Here is a 14,693-nt window from a genome sequence, read left to right as displayed (position 1 = left end):
TTTGTCCTAATCAGACCTCTATCCCAGTCTCATAAAAAAATAACTCCATGCTTTTTTATGTACCATTCTTGAATTGTTTTATCCTAATCAGACCTCTAATCCCGGTCTCATAAAAAAAATAACTCCATGCTTTTTTATGTGCCATTCCTTATTGCTTCCTTTTCTTTTCATGTTAGTTCCTCTACTTTAAAATGTTGTGTGCGAATTTCCGTAATAATCATTTTTACCAAGCATTCTTGTGAGATCCAAGTAAAAGTTCTGCCACTAAGCTTGAGCCTGCCTCTAAGCTCATTAGTTCATGCATTTGGCTTATGCTTTCCTTATATCATGTGAATCAAATGGAACCCAGCTTGCATCTAATGACTACTTTTTCTTAAGACAAAGCTTCTGTAGCCAAGGGTGGCAAGAGCGAGTCTTTTGCAGCTTCAGGATTAGATTGCACTGATATTCCAAATGCGCAGATAAGAACTGTGAAGATTGCCGATGGGATTTTTTTGGTTGATCCTATCTGCCTTGTAGTGGTTTAAGTCCTGTTCATTTCAGGTTACTGCAGACCGCCTCTTAGCCTCTAAACAAACCATCCCACATTACTACTTGACAGTTGACACACCCGTCGACAAACTTATCAAGTATGTTTCAGGCCTGATGTTGCAAAGCATGCAATTGACCATTTAAGTACCGAACTTTTGCATAAAGAAGAGTTCTTCATTTTGTTGTGATACAGGTTGCGAGGGGAACTGAACCCACTGCAGGAAGCATCTGGTGGAAAGAAGATATCTAAAGACCTTGTTAGAAAGGTAATCACCGGTTCTTATACGTATATTGTTGTCTTTTAAGTCGCTCATGTGGAAGGTTTGCCAAAGAGAATAAAGTTGGCTGGGTATACATTTACTGCCCAAAGAATGTATAACCATCTACGTTTTGTGTCTTTCTCTTTTCTAACTCATTACTTGTGTTGCAGGATGCAGACAAGACAGGACTTGCTACAATCGGTGAGGAGGTGAAGCAGTTGGCTCAAAGAGCGAGGGATAACAGCTTAAGACCACAAGACTATGAGGTATGTGACGCATAATAAATTGAGAAGTATGAAATCATGCTGATCAGATATTCTTGGCTTACTCAAAGAGTGTTCCCTTTTTAGATGGAACATACCCATTGTTTTGCACTAATACTTTCTGTTCATTGCAGGCATTTAGTGATTTTCCAGATTGTTTCTGTAGTGATAGGGGAGGCTACCCTGGGTCTAATAATGGAAAATGCAATTATATCTCGAAGGTAATTTGACACACTAATTATCTCAGAGCTTGCATCAATGTACTGATTTTTTTTTACATTTTGGATGATCATATATTGTATATGAACTATTACTTGAGGGCTGGAGAATCAAGCAGCAGCTCTTCTACTATGCTTTTACATTCTGGCTGATAATATTTTGTAAAATTGCTTGTAGATGAATTTTTATCTCAGGGCTGGTTCCATGAGGGATGATATGATGCTAGTTTCTGATGGAGAGGAATCAAGTAATTATTCTCTTCGATTTGAAGAGTTAAAGGCAAGATTCTAAAATAGCGCTTTGCATTCAAGCTACAGCATAGCTTAGTTTGTCCTACTTCTGATTTAGCTTGGACCCATTTAGTCCTACTTATTTGCTGCAACTATATGTAGAAAAATGCAAGTGTTTGTTTGTGTTATTATCTGTCCATAGTTGGTGTGTGGTAATTTTATGAAGAGCACCTGTTCAATTTTTTTCCATGAATAGGTAATTTGAAAAGGTGACATTTCTAGAAAGATTACCATAAATGACAGTGGGTGGGCTATGTTTCTGGATACTATTGCATTTTATGTTAGTTTGTGTATTTCAGTGAGCCGTTGCATCTTTTCATCAATTGGTTCTTTTATGTGCAGGATTTTATGAATTTCTCCAACAATGCGAAGGAAATTACACATCTCAGACAGAAGATAGACCGTGACTATTATACTGAGCACAAAGGATATTTCTGTGCTCTGTGTGGGTCATGTAAAAATATGAAGAAGAGGAGGGATGAAACACAGGTAAATATAATACCCAGAACAACTTTATGGAGATCCTATTTTATATTAAATATTTGACTCAGCTTTTCCTTCTCACATCACAGCTCTTTGTTGACCTTTGTGGATCAAGCATTTCCCTTCAGAAAGATCTGAATACTTCAAACGTAAACATGCTTATGGAGGCTGCTTGTGCTAGGGCGGGATTAAAGTCAAATGATTGTTACTCAACTTTTGCTGGGAAGGTATTGGAACCTGAGAAGCTTCTCTCCTATTATCACATAAAGAGAGACTGCACAATCAGAGTTAATCCGAGAATCAGAGGTGGCAGGTAAGTAATAATGCTTTTCAGTAATTTATTTTGTCATTCTATGCTGTGGTATCTTGCTTAACAATATGACGCTCGCAAAATCTTGTCCTTCTGGTCATCTCAGGATTGGCGTTGTACCCTATTTATCTACTGTATATCCTTAGTTTTTGTGACTGGAAACGAAATGGGGCCAGAACATCAAAGAGCCATGTGACCCGTGGTGGTGCCTGCACGCATGGTGACTTGCGTTCTGATCATTGTTCTAAACCATAATATGCCTTTCTCTCAAAAAGAATGATGATGTGCTTTGGATAAAGCTGTCATATGCTGGCAGACCGGGCCAGGGACCAAATGGATCCAGACGCGTCGGAGCCGTGGAACAGAATCCACCGACGGGCGACGCCGTCTATCTAGAACCCAAATCGCCTGACGGCGCTACGCTAAAGCCCCATCGGATGTAACTGTTCACACATCTATATGTTAGATACAGGAATTTCACACCCATTAGACCTGACACCATGGTTTATAAAGCGGTAAAGCTACCTAAAGCGAGCACCACCCGCTCTAACGTTTAAGCGATGCCTAAGCGTTTCCCTGGGCGCCTAAGCGTTTGAAGTGGGACGCTTTATAAACAGAGCCGGACACACACTTGATATCTTATTTGCCGAATCCCAATAAAAGATGCAACGGGCTAGATACCAGGTGCATCTCAGCCTGGGCACCAAAACGCCATGCCCACAGCCAGGCTGACTTTTCTGTATAGGTAGTAACAATATGTGCTATGCACAGAACTGTTTACTTGATAGCATTTTGTAGTTTCAAACAACGAATGATGCGAAGTAGTGGATGAAGAACTAATTGTATTGGTTCCTGCAGGTTGCAAACAATTGACTGTGAGACTTGGGATGCCAAAATTAATGCTTGTGACTAGTACTACACAGTTACTTTGCCACCTGAGCTACTTACCCCGTTCAACAAAGCCCATTCGCTCAAGTTGGTGAAATATTTGTCAAAGCAGTTGCGGTATTGGTCCAAACAGGTCCTTATTGGATTATGCCGTAATCATTTCAGCAACATTAGCTTTGATGGTGATTTCACTTCAGCCCAGTTGCTGTTTGAAGATGCAAATTTCAGATTCGATAATACCGTTCCCAGAAAGCAATATAATCGCGCATCAGCTCTCCTGGATTATGCTAAGATTTCTCAAATTTTTCGGCAAGCATTCCGTGCAACCAACGGGTTATTGCCCATGCATTCTTTCCACCTGCTTGACTTTCTGTCAAATCCTCCTCCAGAAGCTGACCCACAAAGTGAGGCTGTCGCAGCCTTTCTTTGTAACCATTATTGCTTATTATCTTACTCCGATCGCATTAAAGTTAGCGAAAGTCTTGATAGTTTGCTCAGAATGTTGGTTGGAGATGATTATAACAACTTCGCCAAATCCATTGGTAATATTTTCTGGACAAATACAATCACATCTATCCCAATTATGAAAGATGTTTATCTTTATCATGCGGAGTATGACAAGTCAAATAGAATTACTCATATCCCATATAAGGACAATAGTGTTAGCTTGCTACACTTTTCGAACAACTTTTTCAGGCATGCTGATTACGTAAGTGACATCTCTTTTTGTATCTTCTTTATACAATAGTATCTTTTGTGTATATTTTGACGAGAATTAAGTATTTTGAAACAGTCTCCTGAGCAGCTTGAAGCTGCTTTCTCGCTCGTGATGAGGTCGTTCATACCCAATCTTCTCCGTGACAGCGTGATAAATTTTAAGTATCAGGCAACACCTTGCCCTTTGGCAGTCCAAAAGTTTATCAATGAAGTTACCACAATGTGAGTTGAGGAATTTATAAAATCTAGCACTATATTAGAAGTTAGTTTATTCATTGTAAGTCTTGATTCGCAGGTTGGGTGAGGTCACTATTGGTTGTGTCAAGATTGCTTGGTGAGACCACACGCAGGTGCATTGCAGGTTGGTTGGGTCGTGCAATTTCTCACTGTTGATATGTGACTGTAATACTTGCAGCGTTCTTTAAAGTTTGACAAGTATTTGCTTTGTGGTGAGGTAGTTGCCAATGAAACATGTAGGTAGAGTAGCAGATTAGCCTTCCAAGTTAGTGACTATTAAATTGGTTTGTAAATCTGTGGTGCTTGTAGCACCATTTTATTTATATCCTTTGACATAATGATATTTTATTCTTTTTTAGGAACTTTGCAAGGCTAATAGAGATTGATTATCCTCTTCACTGATGCACCATGGGAAAGGAGTAATGCCGATTCTGTGAAAGGACGTGCATGAATAGCTGGACGAATGTCATTGATTCCGTGAAAGGAATTATGTTCATTGATTCTCCTGTAGGAACTTTGCAAGGCCTGTATGAATGTTGTTGTATCAGGAGTTGTTTGCTTTTCTGAGTAGTAATTCTGAATATTGCTACTTGTCCTTTTGATACTATTCTAACCTTGAAGTAGCTGGATGTATGCAAAGATATTATTTCTGTGAGTATTCGTGTGGCTCTTTTTTGGCATAGCATATATTATTTGTATTGCCATATTATATATTACTCCCTCCTTTCCTAATTATTTGTCTTTCGAGAGATTTCAACAATAGACTACATACGAAGCAAAATGAGTGAATCTACACTCTAAAATATGTCTTACATACATCTGTTTGAAATGTCTAGAAAGACAGATATTTGGGAACGGAGGGAGTATTTGTTTGAGAGAGAACTGCATCCTCATGCATACAACGGAGCATCATTCACGGCCATGCTGTGCATGTTTTCAGGCTGTACAGACTGCAGTGCACGCCCAATAAAAAGATGGAAGTTGCTTTGCTTTGTTTTGTGTAACGATGGTTTATTGGTTTATGTACATCAACTCTCAATCCTGATTTGATCCAAACAAAATTATATGCTGAATCGTTACTTGCCTTAAAGAAAAACAAGCTACCTATGTCAGTTAGTAATCCAATTAACATCGGGAGGCCACCATATCCATACTAGAAGAACAAAGTGAATTTTTCACTCTTTCTGCCTCAAAAAAGTGCTCGCATTTTGTTCTGTGAAGACATTTTTGTTCTTCTCTCAAGAAGAAGAAAAACACTCCATCAGAATATTTAGTTTTTGGTTTGTTCAACCACTGAAAAAACAAACCTTTTTGCATTTGTTTGTCATGTCATATTTGTCAAAACGATGGAGGCAAGCAAAGTAAACATCAAATAGTTTGATACATCACTCGGAAATTAAGTGCAGAAAACATGCCCGCAAGGAAAGAACAAGACATAACCAGAAAAAACAAAGTGCACATGGAACGGCCACGACCAGTTACAAATCCAAAACAAGCCACTCAGTACATATAAAGGCATGGCTGACAGCACATAATACCCACCATTCAGTTTTAACTACTAACATCTGATAATGATAACATGAAATGTCTCCAGTGGTGGACCTAAGTGGCGGTTCCACATGTCATGTTACCAACATCTCAAAGCTTCATCCTCTTTCCACTTGCCACCATCTCAGTTGCTTCTATCTCTCTCTGCAAAAACAAATAGAGCTGTCTGTCAAATACAATACTTCTATAATGTGACCATATATGCCAGGTCAGAATTACCATGAAAACAAATTTAGTTAAAAAGGAAAAAGTGCAAGGCAGAGTACATATGCGGCGAAATTAACGTATTGGGGAACACCAAAACGATGTCTAAGGTCAGTCCAAGATGCTCTGAATTATAAAATTGTTGAAACAGCTACATGTGTCACTTCAGACACTTTGCCAGCCTTCAGCTCTAGATTGAAATTATGCTCCATCTGCTATGTGCATCTTTTGAATGGACTTGGGTCATACCAATTCGGAGTTCAGAAGCAAAGAAGCTTATGATAACACTGTATGTCCATCAAGCAAAAAAGGAAAATAAAAAACAGCCCTTAAGACATGCAAAAAGAATGTCATCATGATGTGCAAGATGTTGGGTCATAATATGACAAGGGGGCAGAGTAACTTTGTAGTAACAATTGATTTCAGAATCATGATTGCGGATGACTATCAAATATAGGCAGGTGGCCAAATATCTTGATTTCTATTAGCAAGCACGGCACAAACTGGATTCTATAAACAAGCATTGGCATTTTAATCATTTAAAAACCTAAGCATAATTACAATAGCATGCAAATGAGAGCATGTTTAGTAATAGTGAACATAAATAAATTGACAGTTGTATGCAAATGAAACTATGCTCAGTAGTACGTACCGGGTGATCCTGTACACACTGTCGGTAGGCACTGAAATCACTGCACAAGAGATAGTCATCAATAGAACAATCTGTAGTCGGTGGATAGCAGTGGACTTTGTTGTTCTCAATGTCGACACGAACCAAATACTGGCTTTTGAACACTACTCGACGCTGGCCTGTCCACCCTGAGACATGTGGTGGATCATCGACCACCGTGAGATCGGTGAAGACTAGGTAGATGACACCGTCTTCATGGGTGCTCAGAACAGGGAACGACGGAGGAATCTTTGCCATGCTAGTAGTAGACTGGTATGACTCGTTTGCCCATATGTTTTCAACATTGTACTTGCTGCTTATTTCCCAGTCTGACAGGTCAGGCAACAGAGAATAGACGGTCAGAGCAAAGCCTTGTTCTTCAACATTGCCATCCATGGTGACGAACTTGATGGTGTCGCCTACACATGCCATGGAACGGAACTTCTCAGGGCAGAGGTGGTATCGATTACAGAGGTCGCTGCTATCATAGGATGGACAATCTTTGGGCAACTGAATGAAACGGAGCTCCGGGCGGTCCAAGTTGCTGCAATCTTTGCCCAGATCACACATGACCATGCCTCCGAGGAGATCCACCCAGCAGAGGATAGATCCCCGATAAGAGAAAGACAAGCTGGAGCAGAAGCCAGGCGGAAGGCTCAGGTGCGCGGGATTCAAGGACCATCCTGGGGCGGACGACTTCCACAGCCAGATGGCTGCTTGGGAGTATTTCGGCCTGAGCCAGACGAGTTCGGCAAGAAAATATCCGCCGTCGTCCCCGTTGCACATGACGACGGCCGACTGGCACCCGATGGCGGCATGGAAGTCGTCCTCCAGAAGCTTGGGGACCACGGAGAGGGAGTCCTTACAGGCGTCGTAGATGAGGTAGCCTCCTATGTCCATCATACCGCTGCCAGGGCGCCAATCGCCGGCGCGGAGGGCGAACAGGTGCCTGTCCGCGCTGGAGATGCGGGCGAAGTGCATGTCTTGGAGTGGCGGCGGGACCGAAAAGTATTCCGTCGGCACCAGTATGCGGAGGGAGCAGAGTTGCGGCGGATCGGCGATGACTGCGCTTGCCTTGAAGGTCCCCATGTACTCGGTGCCTGCGTCACGAAGCTCTTGCTGGCTCTGTAGCCCGTATATTCCTTCCCACGCGGAGCAGATTAACTCTCCGCCGCCTCCGCCGGTCGCCGGCTCGAGGAAGGAGAAATCAACCACGCGCCCGAACAGAACGATCGAATGGCCCATGGCGGCTTGCTAGGGTTGGGTGGAGGGTGGAGGGAGTAGAAGGGATTTGGGGATCGAGGACGGCGGCTCGAGCGGCTAGGGTTAGGGTTGGGTGGAGGACAGCGATTTGATTTGGGGATCGAGCGAGCAAGGAGAAGCAGGAGGTGGGTTTGTTTGTTTGCCGGCCCGGCCTAGTAGATCTAAAATACAGCAGCAGGGAAACGGGCGTCCAGGGGGACGCCCGCGGACCGTGCGATCGACCAGCGAACCAACGGTGGATACGTTATCGCAGCAAACGCGCGATGGGGGGACCATGTCCATGGGTGACTTAAAGTATCATTCACGTCTCTATTCCTAATGGAGCAGTTGGTAGTCTCGCTTTAGTTTTTTTCGTCCCACCACTTTCGTCCGGTTTTTTCGTAGGTTAACCGTCGTAGATTTTTTCCGTCGCCTCCCCCACTTCATCGGTTTATTTTCACTTCACCCTCTCACACAACGAAAAAAACTGAACGGATCAGAACTTTCCATACTGACGCAAATTATTTAGTAATGTCTTTATGTAAAAGAATAAATCACAATCAATCTCTAAAGATCAAATCTAAATTAATTAATCTTCATAACGTTTGTTTCCTTCCGAATCACGTCCATAACTTTCCTTCCTTGTTTGGCCAGAAACTGTTTGGTAGCAGAGATTAGGAAGCTTCCTATGAGTGTAGTAATAGAAAGTATTCTTTTTCTTGATGATTCGTTTCCATGCATGATGATAGTAAATTAGGCCAACATTCACCATTATTTATCAACGTCATCAATCCTATCCATTCCTACCAGTTTTAAGGGAATCTGCTCGCTATGTCTTTTTTAAGGGGATCCACTCGCTAAGTCGTCGTCGCACGTTATTTTCACAAGCAATTCCCCTAAAAAAGGCGTGGGTATTGGTAGTTGAACGCCCGCTAGGTTTTCCGCCTGTCCCATCCTCGCGCTGTGCCGCCGCCACCCGCCGAATTTCCAGCCGCCCGAGCCCGTTAACTTCGCCAGCCATCGGGTCGACTGCCCCCGCCCCAAACCCCCATCCCCGAGCACTAGCTATCGCCGCGTTGCTGATCTATGTGTTGGTGCTCCTGCTATATGCTCATGCCATACAAATGAAATTTCTGTTAATCTTCTGACATGTTGAGTTGGTTCTCTCTGTCTTCTGAAGGGGTGAATGCAAAGCAGTCTATTAAGCCAGGCAATATTGGTAGCCATAGTTGTAGTTTAAGTAGTAGCGAGTTGTCTGATATGTATAAAGAGCCCGTTGCAACTGAGCCCGTTGCTAAATTGACAAAAAAGGTCACCAGTGTCACTTGATATGTATGAGAATATTAAATGTATTATTAACATGATTAATATTGAACTCTTAAAATTAATGTGGCCCCGTTGCAATGCACGGGCGTTCTTCTAGTAGTACCAAAGGTTAGGTTGGTTATTATTATATAACCGCGTATCTAGTTTACATCTCCTGCACTTTTACATCAGCAGTTTACATCTTCGGTTGGAGTTGCCTTTTTACCAAGGATCTTCTGTTTTATTTATACAATTTCAAATTTGCATCTTCTATTAGAGATGCTCTTTGTTGTCCGATCAATGACACGATGGCCATCCAATTACACCGATCCCCAGCTCGATGTCCTGCTTAGGGGTGGGCATAAAAACCGACAAACCGAAAACCGAACCGATGCCGAAACCGAATAAACCGAATTTTCGGTATTTTTACTGTCACAAAAAAATTCGGTTTTTATGTCCACTAACCGAACAGAATTCGGTAGGTTTGGTTTTCATCTCGGTTAACCGAACAAAAACCGAATAGACGTGGCTGATTGTACGCGCGCAGCGTCATCTCCCGGGAGTCACGCGACCAGCCTCCCATGATCGCCCACCTGACGTGCGCGCATCTCACATAAAGTGGGCCTGCCTGACCAAAGTGCCTACAAGGATAAGGCCCAGCTCACGTGGGCTTTTTTTTGGTGAACGGTGTGCATGCGCGTACGAGTATGCGAATAGCTGACCAGGCCATTCGCTCCTTTAGTCCCACCTCGCCCAACCGAGGAGATTAGCCAGATTTTTTGCCTATATAAGAGGGTGCAGCTAGTGCAATCGGAGCATGAATACTTGAGGCGTGGTCATTCGGCATAAAACCGAAAACCGCACCGAAATTTCGGTTAACTGAATTTTCGGTTAGCTAATCTCAGCTAGCATTTTCGGTTTCTAGTTTGTCTAACCGAATTTTTGAAAAAACCGAATGGTAGAAACCGAATTTTCGGTTTATACCGAACGCCCAGCCCTAGTCCTGCTTATGCCATGATTTGTTGTCGCCACCCGCTGTCACAACATCGCAGTGGCCGTGCGGTTCAAAGATGTTGCACCGGTGGCGCCCTCGCGACACCAAAATTGGACACACCAGACAAAAATGCATACACGTGGTTGATGCCGCCGTGGCAGTCGCTTAACCCGATTGATTTTCACATGAAATCATTTTGTTGGTATGAATCTTTCTCCATGGACCATTGAATTCATGATTGTCGATAAACATACATGTGTTCATAGTACATAGTATAAGCGAATCTTCACATCATCTATCCACGGACTGATCCAGACTCGTCCGTGGACTACTGATACGGGAGTTGGCCATCCAATCATGTCCTCTGAATGCCCGACCCTCCGCATCACTCAAAAAATTCAAGAAAATAGCACAATTAATAGCAATACGAGCAAATTTAGTGCGGTGTTCATAGCGCCCGATCTCAAAGTTTTAGTCTAGCATTCCGGGCATAAAAAGGCATTTCCCCCTCCCATATCGGTTATCCAAGCCTCCTCACTCGCTCTGCCACCGGCTCCTCATTTAGCTGAGTACTCTAGCTGAAAAAAGGAGTAGCAGAAAAAGACTTTTTCGATAAAGAGCAGGAAACAAAGACTTTGCAACGACTTATATTAGAAGAAAACATTTAAAAATGGCACATAGAAATTTAAGTGACCCTAGTTGACTTGGGTAAAAAAAGTGTTTTAGAATGGTTTTTATTCTACACAAACATAATACATGGGCAAACTAGACAGAAAGAATTGAATTTTTTAAACTTGAAAATGACTTAGCCGGTTAATGCTCTTGGCATTGATGATGCAATCCCGGCTTGCGGCGGGACTAAGGCGCCCATCAATCTCTAACAAATCCGACATGGTGCGTAGTCCTCGACCTAGACGAGGTCCCATCCCCCAAGCCGGTATCGAGGAGGCGAAGCCCCGGTCCACCAGGCGTGACGAAGCAGGTCGGCGGGGGGGGGGGGGGGGGGCCTAAGCCCCCGGAGTAGATCAATGAAGTGATGGTACTGAAGCCCCCCCGAGTCAGCCAAGGTGAGCAAGTTGGTGAGGTGACGTAGAGCCCCTACATCAACCGACGTGACAGAGCGGTCAACATGGTGGACGTTGGCTTGATGAAGCGAGGACGTGGCTATGCTGATGCAGGTCGGAGTTTGTGACGCCGTTGATGTGGGCTTGATGTAGCGACGGTGCAGCGATGCCTACGCGGGTAGGCGTTTGTGACACATTTTATGCCGGCTTGATGAAGTGAAGGCGCGGCGATGCCGACACGCCTGATCCGCGCAATCCAAGGGCGACGGTGTGGTCGTGGCGATGCCGACTACTAACTGAGGTGACTTTCTCCAAAAAAAGGACGTCCAATAACCCCTTCATGAAGAAGGATGAACTCGGGTTGGAAACATTTCGTGCAGAAAACATATTCCAAATTGATGCACTCCTCGGGCTCCCCCCGGTGTTTGCACAGTTGGATCGTCCTCGTATTTTGAGGGGTTGTCGATAAGGATATTCCGCATGATTTGAATGGCTGGATCTTCAGAAAGATATCGGAGTTGGCTGCTAGACCCATTCTTCCAAACTCGCATGGATTTCTGCCCAGATCCGTTAGGGTCTCGGTATATCGGACGACACCGGAGATTCCTCCATGGGAACGCGATGAATTTCACAGGGTTGTGTAGACTCAATTTCGCACAATCCCACCAAAGGAATTGTCGAAGCAATGCTCGAGGAAGCAGGAACAACAAAAATGAATATGTTTTCCAATAAATTCTGCATGGTCGCGCGAGGGCAAGGTTGACGTTGAGCTCCCGAGCTTCATGTTCGAAAATTTCTATGATCTCGGTTGAGATCAAAGTAGATATTAATGAAAATGCCTATCGATCTCCGACAGATCCGACATGGAGGTAGTCCTCAACCTGGCCATGGTAACTAGTCGTGACGACGACAAAGATGTCAGCGCTGAAGACGAAGATTCGTTTCGGTGCGTAGATTGCGCCAGAACCGATCTGATTTCCCATCGCACCGTGACGACTATGTAGCCGGACCTGTACGGGTCACCAATGTCGGAGACGATTCCGATAGATCTCGGGTAGAGGTCCTGAGCTAGTAGCTTTGATGCGATGATAATTGATAACAATGGACACAAAGATTTACCCAGGTTCGAGCTCTCTCGAAGAGATAATACTCTACATTCTGCTTCTGATTGTATTGATTTGCGGTGGAGGCCTAGGATAACAGTTCCTAGTCGGTTATGTCGGTGGAAAGGAGTCCTTGTATTGAATGGCAAGGCTTCCGAAATCTTTCTCGTATGCGTCTTGGGTCACTTAAAATGACCCGCTAATGAACAGCCACGGGGGCCCTCGGCCTGGCCCGCCTGACTGGAAGAGGACATGGTGAGTACCCTTAGTCCCCGACACCATCAACCTATTTCCATGCCCTTGCCTCGCCGACTCGCCTCCATGAAAAGAAACACAAATCTCTCCTGATTTCACGTAACAGGAAACGAAACTCGTTCCGCCAAAGGACCCCCTTAGCTGGGGAACATGAACTAAAATTGCCATCAAAGGGTTCGTTTGCCATCTTATTCCTAGCGAACGATTGCCTTCCGCAAAATCCATATACCTATACCTACTAATAAGAGCACTAATGCTTCAGCTCGTCCATTTAGGATTAAGTGAGTTCAGAAAAAAACATTTTGATGGTTGATAAAAATGATTTAGACAAAGCCTTATTTTCCTCCCTTTGTTCTATCTTTTCCCCAAGCGAAGCGTCCCAACCTCCTCTCTCCTTTCTTCTCTCGAGGAGAGAGGTCCTGTCGGACGCTCGCGAGCGTCAAACAGACTAGCATTCGCTAAGGACGCGTAAAACGGGCTGGCCCATTCACAGGCATTGAATGGAAAAACTTCACGAAAAATAAAATCTTGTGCCTGGAATAGAACTCCCGACCGCACGCAACAAAGCAACGTTCGTAGCCGGTCGAGCTAGCAACTCTACTAGACTAAAATGCAACACGAGAGCTTAAGTAATAAAATACAACGGCAGATCCATTTTTTCTTATAAAAACAACATTTCTTGGGAAAATGTCAACAAATTTTCATTATAATAATACGATTAATGTTTGAAAATGTAAAACATATCCAACAACTTTTAAAACGTGAACAATTTTTGAAAAAAGAGAACAATTTCTTATATGGGATGAACAATATTGAAATGCACATTGAACATTTTCATAATATACGCTGAACAATTCCTAAAAACACATTGAACATTTTTGTGAAATACACCATGAACTTTTTGTAGTATATGTTGAACTATTTCTTGTTATACGCGGAACAAGTTTCAAATAAAGGTGAACAATTTCTTAAATACGATGAACATTTTTCTGATATATGCAGAACAATTTGCTAAAATACACCATGAACATTTTGTAGTATATGTTGAAATATTTCTTATTATACGTTGAACAAGTTTCAAACAAAGGTGCACAATTTCTTAAATACGATCAATATTTTTGTAATAAACCATGAATATTTTTATAATGCATGGTTGAATTTTTCATAATATACGGTGAATATTTTCTTAATGTACGATGAACAATTTTTTTAATACACGATGAAATTTATACTACAAAAAGGGTAACAGAGAAAAGAACAGTAAAAACAAAAATAAAGAAAGAAATAAGAAGAAAAATGAAAAATAATAAAACCTTGTTAAAAAACAAAACAGGGAAGAACCGGTTCAGGGAACCTTCTGGAAGGTTCCCTGAACCGGCTAGGAACCTTCCAGAAGGTCCCGCAGGGAAGAAACAGCAGCGAAGGTAAAATGTGGGCCAATCCAAGTGGTCGCGATGGAACCTTCCAGAATATTCCCCAATAGGGATCCCGCAAGGCTGAAACAGCAGCGATGCTGAAACGTGGGCCGGCCCAAGTGGCCGACGATTTGACGCCAACGGGCGTCATATGGAATCACCTCTCGAGGAAGTCCCAAACCTGCCTGGATCGAACGCCTGGGCCGTGGCCAGTTCTATCCCAACAAAGTGGGGCAACTCATATTTTAATGGGCCTGCCATAAGATATTGCTCCTCCGTGGAATAAAAAAACCACACCCATTCCTTCCATTCCAAAACCTTGCCTGTGATAAAAGGGTTTGCTTTTAAATTAACTAGCAAAAGGGCCCATGCGTTGCAACGGGAAAAAAAATCATAATCTCCAATGGCCATGACTACATTTTGCTGCATCACCGAGATACACTATCACTCTCAATTAAACGAAATCATGATTTTTTTAAACTCATGTACAAATTTGAAATCATGATTATTTTTCAAATTCGTGAACACTTTTATAAATTTATGATTTTACAAAATGAAGAACATTTTTCGAATTCATGAACTTTTGAACTATTTGCAAACATTTCTCAAAATTTTGAACATTTTTTAAAACAATTTTCTTCAATCGTACATTTCTAGAATCAACGAATATTTTTATGGAAATTGGTGGAATGTTT

The 14,693-nt window shown here is 42.8% G+C and overlaps 1 protein-coding gene and 1 long non-coding RNA gene across 2 annotated transcripts; one reads left to right on the top strand and one right to left on the bottom strand.

Moving 5' to 3' along the window:
- The first annotated feature begins 497 nt into the window (after positions 1-497).
- Positions 498-1,328, top strand: LOC125513090. The gene is made up of 4 exons (XR_007285664.1): positions 498-629; positions 725-797; positions 962-1,057; positions 1,189-1,328. It is a non-coding gene; the product is annotated as an uncharacterized LOC125513090 (long non-coding RNA).
- Positions 1,329-5,645: 4,317 nt separating this feature from the next.
- LOC125513089 lies at positions 5,646-8,000 on the bottom strand. Its single transcript, XM_048678137.1, has 2 exons — positions 6,603-8,000; positions 5,646-5,890 (listed from the first exon to the last, which is right to left on the bottom strand). Exons 1-2 carry the CDS (start codon positions 7,863-7,865, stop codon positions 5,837-5,839), a joined length of 1,317 nt encoding a protein of 438 aa, XP_048534094.1. The 5' UTR covers positions 7,866-8,000; the 3' UTR covers positions 5,646-5,836.
- Positions 8,001-14,693: the final 6,693 nt, after the last annotated feature.

Source organism: Triticum urartu, chromosome 6, assembly GCF_003073215.2.
Source record: "Triticum urartu cultivar G1812 chromosome 6, Tu2.1, whole genome shotgun sequence".
NCBI lineage: Eukaryota > Viridiplantae > Streptophyta > Magnoliopsida > Poales > Poaceae > Triticum > Triticum urartu.
This window is presented reverse-complemented; position numbering and strand designations above follow the sequence as displayed.